The 12,169-nt window shown below is 40.7% G+C and overlaps 1 protein-coding gene across 1 annotated transcript in view; it reads right to left on the bottom strand.

The window, feature by feature from the left end:
- Positions 1 to 12,070, bottom strand: part of stk17a (serine/threonine kinase 17a) — a gene marked incomplete in the record, with an annotated part of 44,703 nt that extends 32,633 nt beyond the window's left edge. Inside the window, 1 exon segment of the mRNA XM_014339711.2 lies at positions 11,572 to 12,070. Coding sequence (XP_014195197.1) covers positions 11,572 to 11,747 — 176 coding nt within the window.
- Between the last annotated feature and the right edge of the window lie 99 nt (positions 12,071 to 12,169).

Here is a 12,169-nt window from a genome sequence, read left to right on the forward strand (position 1 = left end):
CATCCACCCATTCACACACGTGATGGTAAGCTACATTGTAGCCACAGCGAGGCTGCCGGACACTGGCGCCACCGGGCTCTCTGAACAGGTGAAGTGTCTTGCCCAAGGACACAACGATCGAGACTGTCGGAGCCAGGGCTCGAACCGGCAACCTTCCAATTACAAGACAAACTGCCAACTCTTGAGCCACGATCGCCCCCTGGTGCTATGCTATAACAGTGATTTTGCAGCCACCATCCTATCCAGCTGCTCACAGATATCTCACCAGCCAATCACATGGCAGCAAAGTAATACATTTAGGCATGAAAACATTGTTAAAATCACTGCTGAAGTTCAAGCTCTAGTCATCAAAAATGTGTAGGTAATGTAGGTTTTCTACCAACTATTAGCCATCAGTAGTTGGAGTGTATCAGTGTTCTGGGGTGCCCTAGATTCATTTAATGAAAAAGATTTTCGGATAGAAGGTGGGACAGGTGTTAGCACGATTACCTCACAGCAACAAGGTTGTGAGTTGAATTCCACCATTAGCTTTGGGAATTTGCATGTCTATTCGGCTTTCTCCCACAATCCAAAGACATGCAATTAGTGGGTTTAGGTTAACTGGTTATTCTACATTTCCCAAAGGTGGTTATGATTGCCTGTCTCCATGCATTAGACTGGCGACCTGTCCAGGGTGTACTCTGCCTCTTGCCCTAAGACAATTGGGATAGGCTCCAGCGACCCCACTAGCTCAGCGTCTAACACTTCCACTACCATCACTGACTGTCCATTTGGATTAGGGTTGGATGCAAACTGGTAATGTTGATTTACTGACATCAAAGATGTCACTGATCCTAAAGCTGAAAAAACATGACTTTAATAAATGTGTTTTCAGACAAGTAACTTTTGGGGTTGGCAAAGATAAACTCAATCAGGATTGCTGATAAATTATTAAGCCTTGGCCTTGCCAAGTTAAAAGACCCTGTAGAATCTTCAGCACCACATTCAAATATTTAAGTGAGTGCATGAATACTTTTAACCATGTGTGGATTGTTGTTTCTTAAAGTTATTAAGCATGTATGCTATATATTCAGCCCACCTTGGAAAAAGAACAGTTTAAAGAAATGTTTAATAGCCCAAAATTGCCATGACATTCATGCCCATGAGCTGAAATCTTCTAGCCACAACAGTATTGCTTTTAGGTCCCAAAATGTTTCAAGCTACAGTAAAGAGAAAAGACATGTCCCTTTTTGTCCCCCAAACATGTTTATGTATAAGGTAATGTGAGCTGTGGGTCCCCTTGCCACTTGCTCTTTCATCAAGAACCTTGGGATGACTATTTGACTCAGTTTTCACGTTGGATGCTAACAATCAATTAAGAAATATTGCCAAATTGAGTTACATGCTGTCACACTCTGAATTATTTAATCACATTTGAATTACTGTAATTCACTTGTCTGAGCAAACATTTAAGGGTTCACTTTAAGATTCTGGCTTTGACTTTTAGAATATTGCAGTCATAAATATGCATCGATTGGTGTGTAATTCTGTCTTCCAAGACATCGATGCACTCTCATAAACTTGGAATTAACCTATTAAAAATATATATGAGCGGGCACCGGATTTGTGGAAGCTGCCATGTTTCCCCATCAATCTTGAATACAGTGGTTGAGATGGACATCGCCATTCCACCTAATTTCATTTTCTGTATATGACTAGAGCAGTGGTTCCCAAACTTTTTTTGCTAGACCCCCCTTTGTTTTACAAGAAAAATGTTTGCGACCCCCCTCCCGCGTGCACACACACATCCTCCAACCACACACACCCATATTTTGCTCCATTTATTTCACACCTCAAACATTTAAGCAAATACAAGTAATCTGCAATAAATTACAGGTAGTAATAAAATAAACTACTAACTCTTTTACGCTACGTCCACACCTACACGGGTATTTTTGAAAACGCAGCTGTTTCGTCCACACGTAAACGGCGTTTCGAATCACAGAATCACTCCTTTTTTGCGTTTACGTGTGGACGAGGAATACAGAGTTCGTCACACAACGTCAAAGGTATGTGCCTTTTTTCACGTCACGCTGTGCGCTACGTTATTGTTTACATGAGATGAATTGCAGAATGGCAGATAGAGACAAAATACTGTTAATCTGAGTATCTTCGGTTTTTACAGGCTTACATACACACGCAGTTACTGTCCCTCCATTTACAAAGACAGAGGCGTCACAGTGTGATTATTTTACATGTAGTTGTTTTTTTCCTGTGTAATAATATTCAATTATTGCATTTTTCAAAAAATGCCTCTCTGTGCAAAATGGGTTTAAAAACAAACAGCTGTGGGATCCTGTTTGACCGGGATTTGAACCGGGGAACAAATCGTGGCGGGATCAGCCTGATATTATTTGTGTCCCACTGTAACTTCACTGTATAAAGAGCTCACATCTCCAAAATGTCAGGAGTAGTTAGTCATTACAACAAGTGTTTGTGAACTAAAAATCAAGAATGTGGGATACCGTTTGTCCGTGATTTGGAGAGCCCAGCGCTGCTCCCGATGCAGGGAAAACCAATCCTGCAGGGAGACCTACCTCGGCACTTGTGCAGGTGAAACCAAAGGGAAGACATGCTTCACCATATTGTCTAGTCTTTGGCTTAGAATGAAGTTGCTTTGCGTTTGTACGGGCGCCCCATGCTAGCAGTGTGCAAGCGTTTTGTTTTTTTCCCCACTTTTCATACCGCGCCCCCCCTGCATGGCTCCACACTTTGGGAAGGTCTGGGCTAGAGAATGACAACATAGTAAGACAAAGGCAGCGCGGAAGGGAACTCGTACGTGTTTTTGTGCCATGGCGGCAAATATAAATTCATGCCTATACCATCAAGTTATGAAGGGTCATACTTCTTTCTTTTTTTTCTTTTAACTTCTTATTTGGTGGGGTTCCTCTTCACCAAAGAAGTGAAAACACAAGGAAAGAGACGACAGAGTAAATATTGGCACGGCAGCCTTTCAGAGAAGGTGATGTTTTGGTCTCTCTTGGCTGACTAAAGCACAGTCACTGGTGTAATGCTCTTTCCAGGACCATATGGGCTAAGTGAGAATCCCTGTCTGTCACTAAAACCCATCAAGGAAAAAGCTTTGGGTCTTAACCATATGCAATTCAGAGCTTCGCCATAGTACAAGTTACAAAAGGAGCTTGGGTGTGAGCCATCTGGGACTCCCACCGCATAAAAGCAATACCTCAAAGCCCCCATCGTCATCCTACTTCCACCCCAAGATATGAAAAGTAGATCGTTAATGAGGGTCTGAAAGCCATATTAAAAATGCACTAATTAATTAATAGCAAGCTTTCAAACTTCAAGCACGTCTTGAAAAATTACATACCAACACCAAGTCACTCATTTTCATTTTTAAAGCTAAAGGTTTGCATGGATACAAGGTGATGTAAAGTGTACATGACAAACAAGGAAAACTGGAGACACGAAAACATTTTATTTACATTTTGAGAGACAGCAGCAAAATGATATACATCACCAAGAAAGTGCTGACCTTTATTTGACATGTATCTCTATATTTTCTGTTAACTGTTTATTTACAAAATGAAAACTTTCATGCTAGAAGAATCAGAAATCCTCAGTGCCTGTTGTACGCTTCTCGTTATTCGACTTATGAAGGTGGGCGTTTGCATGAACAAACTGAGGTTAGTGTGGAGGTTCAAAGCATACATTTGTAAGCCCATACTGGAACTTGAGGTAAACCATAAAGTCCAATAATGAAATGTCATGAAACCCCCAACTTAAAAAAAAAAAAAAAAAACAACTAAAAGGACAAAAGCAAAAAACAAAGGAGTGAGTAATTAGGTGTGGAAGTCAAAAAATGTGTTCCAAATTCAAAAAAGTGTAATTGCAGAGGTAACTTAACCTCTTTGATACATTTGATCATGTTCACAGTCAACAAAACACAACTCCACAGAGGAATGCATGGGCAAACAAAGCCAAGTTTACGGCTGAGCCTTTAATCCAAAAAAGCCTCATGAATGAAATTCCACCACTAAGTTCAGAAGGCTCATGCAGAGAGTAGGCTAAGAGTCAGCTACGGAATAAACACAACTTGTATGGCTACAGAACAACAACACCTTCATCTGTTATTACACTGACTAACAGAGCCTAACCAAGTTATTGCTGTATGTTGTCTGTTATGAGAATGTATATCTTTACTTATATAGTGGTTTACAAATCCACCTAACAAGTGATAGATCCCTGGTTCGATTCCAGAAGGAGACAAATCCCTGAGGGTTTGCGTCAGGAAAGTCATCTGGTGTAAAAATCTGCCAAATCAAACATGTAGTTTCAGTGTGCTAATGCTCTAGACTTTTGATTATTGCGAGCTAAGCTTTTGATTCCTATTTTGACTTCTCTATTATTCTTGGATACTATGATCACAGCTGTTTGGTTCCGGTGTTCAGCTGATATAGCTGTGCCTTGCTCTCTACCTCTCTCCATCTCCCCAATCAATGGTTTTTAGTATGCCCACACATAAGTCTGCATTTACATCAAACCACTGAGCAGTGCCTTGGTGAACATAAACTTGGACACATGACCTTTTGTCAGCTGATCTTCTACAGTGCTGTAGGCCAGAGTGGTTCTGCAGATTAATGTAAGCTTTCATGTTGTTCTGTTGCAGCTAATCTCAGTCACAATGTCAGGTCTGTGACATACAGACATAAACAGCCTTTGTTGTGTAGCTAAGATTGTAGCTGTGCTATAATCAAAGTCATTCTAGAACTTGCCACTCTACGGCTATCTTGGTAACATCTCTAGGCAGTTATTTCAGGTACAAGAACTTATCTAAATGAATGGAGAGAGAACCATAACTGCAATTTCAGTGATCACTTGCACACAAAAAGATGTTGGCAAAACTGGCCAACAGACCTGGTGTCTCATTTTAACCACAGACTATGTATGTAAGTATATAGCATGAAGTATAAAAGACAAATGTGCTGTGTGCACTAGCAAAAGGAAGGTTATCCAGTAATCAATAACAGCATTTACATCTAAAGACATGTAGGAAAAGCTGAGCGTCATCTGAAAAGCTTCTCGGGTGAGAGATGAAATGTCTTCAAGAAACGTATTAAACTACAGTCACTTTTCTTTCCAAGCTCCTTAGATTACCATGACCTGGGTGACTGACAACCTACACAGACAATACCATTTACACTTTCTAACAAAACATAACATTAATAAGCTTTAATAAGCTTGTCATCCTATGGATGAAGTGCAGCCGGTGACAATAGTCCTTGTTCTGCTGTGCAACTTTATGGAACTTTGTGAAACAGAACCAGTTCTCCACCTGCTGCAGGTTTGCAACCACTTTGCTTAGACTGGACACTATTTTGTTCTCCAATGTGTGCTTTTCCCTTGTTTTGTATACATTTCTTCGGTTTGCTTTTTATTCCCACTGTTTACTCATTATATTTTATCAAAGTGCAGTTGGTGTGGAGCACATTGTACATGTACAATGACAATAAAGGGCTATTCTATTTTTTGGCAGAACAGGATCTCACTGCTATATAGCTGGAATCCAAAATCGTAGAGTTGGATTAAAATTATAACTTGCATTATTATAAGAGACTCTGGCAAGTGGCTGGATGACACTGAGAAGCAGTACACCAGCAACCAGCCAGAAAGGTGGCAAAAGGACGTCTAGTTGTATAATGGTCTATTACCCTCTGCTCCCTAATTCTATGAATTCAATTCACCTACATTTTATTTATATAGTGCAAATTCACAACAACGCCTCAAAGCGCTTTGTATTGGAAAACTATTAGAGAGAAACCTAACATCACATGACCAATTATGAGCATATAATTGTTGACAGTGGGAAGGAAAAACTTTCCACTGGTCAGGACAGGACAAAATGCAAAATAGGGAACTATTTTGCATTTTGACGTGCGATAAAATAAATAGCAAAAAAAACAAAAAAACAAAACAAAAAAAAACCATCCTTCCCGGTCTCTAGAATTAGTTTTAAATAAACATAACTTAAATTATACTGCAAATTATCTCAATGCAGTTGTTCATCATTTTACCACTCACCAAGTAGTTATGATGCAAGTCAAAACTGGAGAGGAAACTTTACTGTAGGGCTGGTGTAGTTTTCAGCTTTGCTCAGGTCAAACATGACGGTCCAGTGGCATGTTTCGTACATTTGTGGAATGGCAACATGGGAAAAGTAGTTTCGTGAGGGGATGCGGTATCTCCGGTCCACTTTATGTATCAGACTGGTGAAGCCCTCTCTGCTAACTGTATTTATAGGCATCATGTCTTTAGCCAAAAAAATGTGTAATGGCCTCTGTTATTTCTTTGTAGCGCTTCGACGTTTTCTCATAAGGAGTTCATGTTGGACTGCTGTGCTCTTTGTCTTAACATTAGCAACCTTTGTTTGGCTAGCCCTGTCTTTCTGGAACTCTTCAAACAGTTCTCTGTGGTTGTATTGAAGATGATGGTGGAGATTAGTCGTGTTTCCTCTGGTGGTTGCCACGAGTGTTCGGCAAGTTTTGCAGAGCACCTGTGTTTGGAGAAGGTCGTCTTTATCAAATCCAAAGTACCTCCAAATAAGCGAGGTACTATTTTCTTTTTTTTCCTTTTTTTTTTTAAGGCACGAGTTCATAGTCAGCGTTCTCGTCATGCGTCTCGCTGTCAGCCATTACAACTCTGACTCGTTGCTGCAGCGTTGTTCGCTCCCCACCTACGTAGGAGGCAGGCCTCTAATCCATTTGATTGGCTGTGAAGGGCTCTATACGACTGGTCAAATGTATAAAGGGGTTTCTTTGATTGGTAAATTCTTTAAAGCACGTGTGTAAACATTTTAAGGTACCCAATTATCGCAGTTTACGCCGTCCTTTGCGATGGGCCCATCGCACATGCTGGTATCGCAATGACAATAAATTTTCGATTTATTGTGCAGGCCTAATAGTAACCAATGACCAAATGCAGCAGTAATGTATAAACACAGAGAGTGAAAAGAGATGAGCTTTATTAAAAGCTTTATTAAAAAGATAACTAAAGAGGGTGTCTGTCTCCCGAATCCAAATTGGGAGCTGGTTCCACTGCAGAGGGCCCAGAAGCTGAAGGCTCTGCTTCCCATTCTACTTTAAAAAAGCAAGCCTGCAGTCTGAGAGCAAAGTCCTCTGTTAAGATAATAAGGTACTATGAGGTCTTTAAGATATTGCGGGGCCTGATTACTCAAGATTTTGTATGTAAGAAGAAAAAGTTTGATTCAATTCTGGATTCGACAGGAAGCCAATGAAGAGAAGCCAATATGGGAGAAATATGCTCTCTCTTTCCAGTCCCTCTCAGGACTCTTGCTGCCAGTGGCGTGTCCAGCGGGGTGGCCTGGGGGGGCACAAGCCACCTCCCCAACCAGACTGGCCACCCCAGGTGCCACCCCAAAGGTAAAACAATAAAATTCAATCAAATATCAAATGTACGATTATGTTTTCACGGTGAAGCTCAGATATCCGAGTGTAAGTGAATGCAGCATCACGTTAGCAAAGGTAGGAGAGCCAAGCAGAAAGACAGCACCGCAGGAAACAATTTTTCGGTGAAAGAAAATGAGGACAGAATAAATGTCCCGGTAAGTAATATTAAGTTTGTTGAGTTTAGTAAACTTCGGTGAAATTAGAATACCAAGGAAAAAATAACAGTTAAAGAATTATTGCAGCCATCGAATATTTCAGACAGTATGCTACTGAGGGGAGCTAACATAAGAGTTATGAGTTATAAGATATAATCTAAGTCGTAACATTGCTGTATGGAGCTGCAGATTTGGTTGCAGGTTAACATAGCTGGACTGGCCATCGGGCATACCGGGCATGTGCCCGGTGACTTATTTATTTATTTTGTAATGGCATGAACAATGAGAGGTGGTGGATTGGCCAGATGCAGGTCGATGTGTAAAAATAACTCAGTTGTTTGGTGGTGGCTATGGCGGGGCTTCCACAGAGGCCAGCAGGTGGATGAGGGAAGGGGAGGCAGGAGGAGAGCCCCGAGGCAGCCGCCAGTCCGAGTGTCAGGTGAACTGAACTTCAGGTAAGAAGTTATGACCTGCAGTCTATCTGGGTCAGATATAAACCAAGTTTAGGTGTAGTTTATTTTTGTTGTGCTGACTTTTTACAGTTAGTTAGAATAACTCGTACTGCGTACTAGCTAGCATGACGGAGTTTCTACACAAAGGGGGGCACAAAGAAATACTTTTCTTTCTTACTCTCATTTAAAATATCTAGCTTTTATTAAATAATTATCTAAATCTTACAACCAAAGTTTTTATCTGATGTAAAATGTATAGAAATCATACATATACCAACAAGACTGTACATCACTGTCACAACAGCATTTGTTTTCATTCAAAGTCTTTATGGCTTTAATACCTGGGGGGCCGGTCTGTAGTCAAAATGCCCGATTTTCTGTCCCGGTCCAGCCCTGCAGGTTTATACTGGCAGTGTCACCATGCCAGCTGACTGTATTTCATCATCAGCCAGTGTTGTTCTTTATCAATATTACCAAAGTTTACCATAAGGCAGCATAGCAAGTATTTACTTGCTTTCAGGTTTTATTCAAATGTTAGTCTTTTCAGTTGTTTCCCCACTTTTTTCCTGTTTCAAAATCACCAGTTTGTGAGAAGATTATCTTCTTTTTTTAATAGGCAGATAAAGTTTTACATTGGAACTGGCTAATTTGTCAATTGTTTGTTACAAATGTTCGTATTTTAATATTCAAAAATGTTTTTGCCCAAAACATATGTGCACTATATGTCAGTAAAAATACTATGCAAATATTGCTGTCCTTGAATGCTGAGTAAACACTGACAAAGCACTGATTGTATCTCTTGTACTTTGTCAACGCAGTATCTAAAAACTTTGCACCGTAGTGGTTAAAATCTCATTCTAATAAGAGTTAAAAGCGCATTCGGTTATTAGGTTTATAGGGTTATTGAATTATGGTTAATGGTTGGTAGAATTTTTTTTAAGCATTATCTGCTAATTACATCTGCCACCCTTCTCCAAATCTGTGCCCCTACCTGCCCCCCCAACAAAAATTTTCTAGACACGCCACTCCTTGCTGCAGCACTCTTGAGCAACTCGAGGCTTTTCAGAGAGCTTTTAAAGCGGCCTGATAATAACGAGTCACAATAGTCCAACCTCAAAGTAATAAATGCAGAGTTACAGTTTCAGCATCACTCCAAGTCAAGATGTTTCTAATTTTAGTGATATTGTACTGATAAATGAAATCAGTTCTACATATTTGCTTAAGGTGCACAAATGGTAAAAAACGACAAACATGAATCTGTGATTGGCTGCAAACTGGACACATTTGAAGCTGTGGTGGTAAGAAGGTCAGAGGACAAACTATTCTCCATCCTCTGAAAAACATGCTGAGAACCTTCTTAAACAGAAACATCTTTTATTGTTTACTGTGATGTTGTAAACTTTTTTGTTGTGTTTGAGAAAAGAGAATATTTTATTGCATAAAACAGTGCTGATCGCATTTTTCAAACATCTGCTTTGGCAGCTGACTGTGGGGCTCGGTACACCCGGCTTGGCGTGGAAAAACAGAGTGTGAGACTCCAGCTTCTCTTTAGTCTGATGACTCAAACAGGCTCTCCCCCACTCTGTCATTTAAACAGTGCTTTACAAACCTGAACATTGGAGCTAACAGCTGGATTTTCCTGTTTCAGTGCAGCTGAGACAGGAGACAGACAGTGAAAGTGGACGGTACATCCTCGGTTTAACACAAAAACTCATTGTTGCAGGCAGGGGCAGCACAAAAGTTAAACTGATTTTTATTCCAAGTCCCCCTGTTTTCCCCTGAGTTATTGGTCCTGTTACTATGCCTGTGAAGGTTCTCAGTCAGTCAAGGAGCTTGGAAAGAGAAGTGTCTGGACTTCTTTAAGTTTCCTTATTGATCCTCTACCTCGTGTGATTAGGTAGAGGATCAATAGGTCCATGACCCTCTTGGGGACATGGACCTATACTCCCTATGAGAGTATAGGGAATAAAATCTGGGACTCGCCACCAATTGCTCTTAGAACTGAAGAAGCTTCTCCACTGAGAGGTGAAACGTCTTTAAGGAAATTTAAAGAGGTCCAGACGCTTTTCTTTCCAAGCTCCTTAGACGGTTCTGTTACTAGCTAGACTTACATTAGTTTATTTTAGCTATTAACCACAACCAACCAATGGTGTCACGTTCTGTACTGAGAGAAGATGGCGCTACACATTTTTTAGCACTTATTTCTTAAATCCAGCGCTTCACAGACAGAGTTACATCCATGGCTGTTTTTGAGAGCAAGGCTCCATCATGTAAATGAGTCTTTACACATGAAGTGTTTCAGGTCCACTTTAAGCACAATTAAGTACCAAAGAGTGCCAAGCCACTTACCTCAGTGTTACTGGATGTAAGAGAACATATGAAAGTTGCATGTATACTTAAGTGATGATAATAACGTGCATTTACCTTCCTTCATTTCAGTATCCATAAGAGATGAATTTGTCCACTATAATCAAAAGGATACAATGCTTTATGGTGAACTGAGTATACTGTGTATTCATTGCTCCCGAACTTCACCCGTTATTTGCAGGGATTTAATTTCTATTATTGTGGCCCCATCCCTAGGGACTGTAACGGTATAACCCTAACCCAATATTCCAATCATGTGTGACTCCACTACATTCATGTCACAATTTTAATTAATTAATTTACAAAATCAAGACACAGAAAAGATCTTACAGCTCCAATAAGCTACTTTTCTTTTTAATTATTTTACTAATTTGGAAGTTAATTTTGATGTTCATTTGAGCTCAGATGTTTATTTTAGAAAACAAATCAACATTGATTATAATTATAATCAGCAGATCAGTTCGTGACAGAAGTACTCACTGACTACATCAGTCAAATACAGCTTTGATATTAGGAGAATGCAAGAGTTATTAACATGTAATGTTTAACACAGACTGCTCTCTCAACTGAATTCTCCTGATATATTACCTCAACTGTGAGTTACATGAATTCACACAGCCTAGTAATTAAAAACGTAAACAGTAAGTAAGTTAATGCAACTCGAACTCGATTTCGTTATTCGGTTAACACTGGTTTAGTGCTTGGCGGTGACCAGCACGTGTGAGGCAGACACTGACAGTGCATAATACACTGTAATAGTGCAGGTGTGCGAGTGTTATTTTCTGACTTGGGCCAACAGCCCCCCATCCAGCCCGAGTTGGTTGGGCGACCAGACCAGTTCAGAAAGTCTGGATCAGACCCGACAGACTGCTTTGAGCACATTCTCGTGGGGTTACTTGCATTTTTTTTCCACTTACGTGACATTTTCAATACAAAAATCAGAGGTGTTAAGGTCTATTTCACGACATTGGTGCTTTTACATGACCTCTTCCACCACTCGTATGGGTCCCAAAGCTCGAGCAGTCGTGCCAAATAAAAACAGAACTATTTCTGCTAGTCTAAGCTGAGTAAGATAAGAAACATACGAAAACATAAAGTCAGCTAAATTTACGTTTAAGTGTGCCATGTTCTTACCTTCCGAGCTCTCTGCCGGGAATAACAGTGTAGTGGTCGGCGAAAGGTTCGTTGTGGATGGCGGTTTGGATTTCGGACAACAAGCCGCTGACACTGCGGCTCGGTCCAGCTGCGTGGTTGTGATGAAGGCGGCTTCTGCTTCTCGAGTCCCCGGAAAGCGGGCATTCGGGGATCATGGCGTCGATTAATTGGACCGGTTAGTTGGCTAACGTTAAACACTTCAAACAACGGTCAGCACAATTACATTAAATGACGCCGCTTACTACTCTCCGAACGACAACAGAAACCAAACAAAACCCAAAACATTAGGGCGACAGAATAATGTCACGTCTTCTAGGCCAAGCTTCAAATTATTAGCGCAGTCTAACATTGTAATAAAAACACAGCTGGAGAGCTCATTTTGATCACTCAGCGTCCTGCCTGTCAGTCCCTCAACTTGCTCCTCACTTAGAAGCTGAACCGGTGCTGCTGCGTTTTCTGTAACCATGGTAGCACGTGTTGATTGACAGGCGTGCCTGCCAATCGGAATGGGTTACAGAGAGAGAGAGAGAGAGGGGGAGAGACTTCTGTGTTGATCGGCGAATTAAAAATTAAACGT

This window comes from Haplochromis burtoni, unplaced genomic scaffold (assembly GCF_018398535.1).
Source record: "Haplochromis burtoni strain Fernald_Lab_line unplaced genomic scaffold, NCSU_Asbu1 Contig_309, whole genome shotgun sequence".
In the NCBI taxonomy this organism is placed as follows: Eukaryota; Metazoa; Chordata; class Actinopteri; order Cichliformes; family Cichlidae; genus Haplochromis; species Haplochromis burtoni.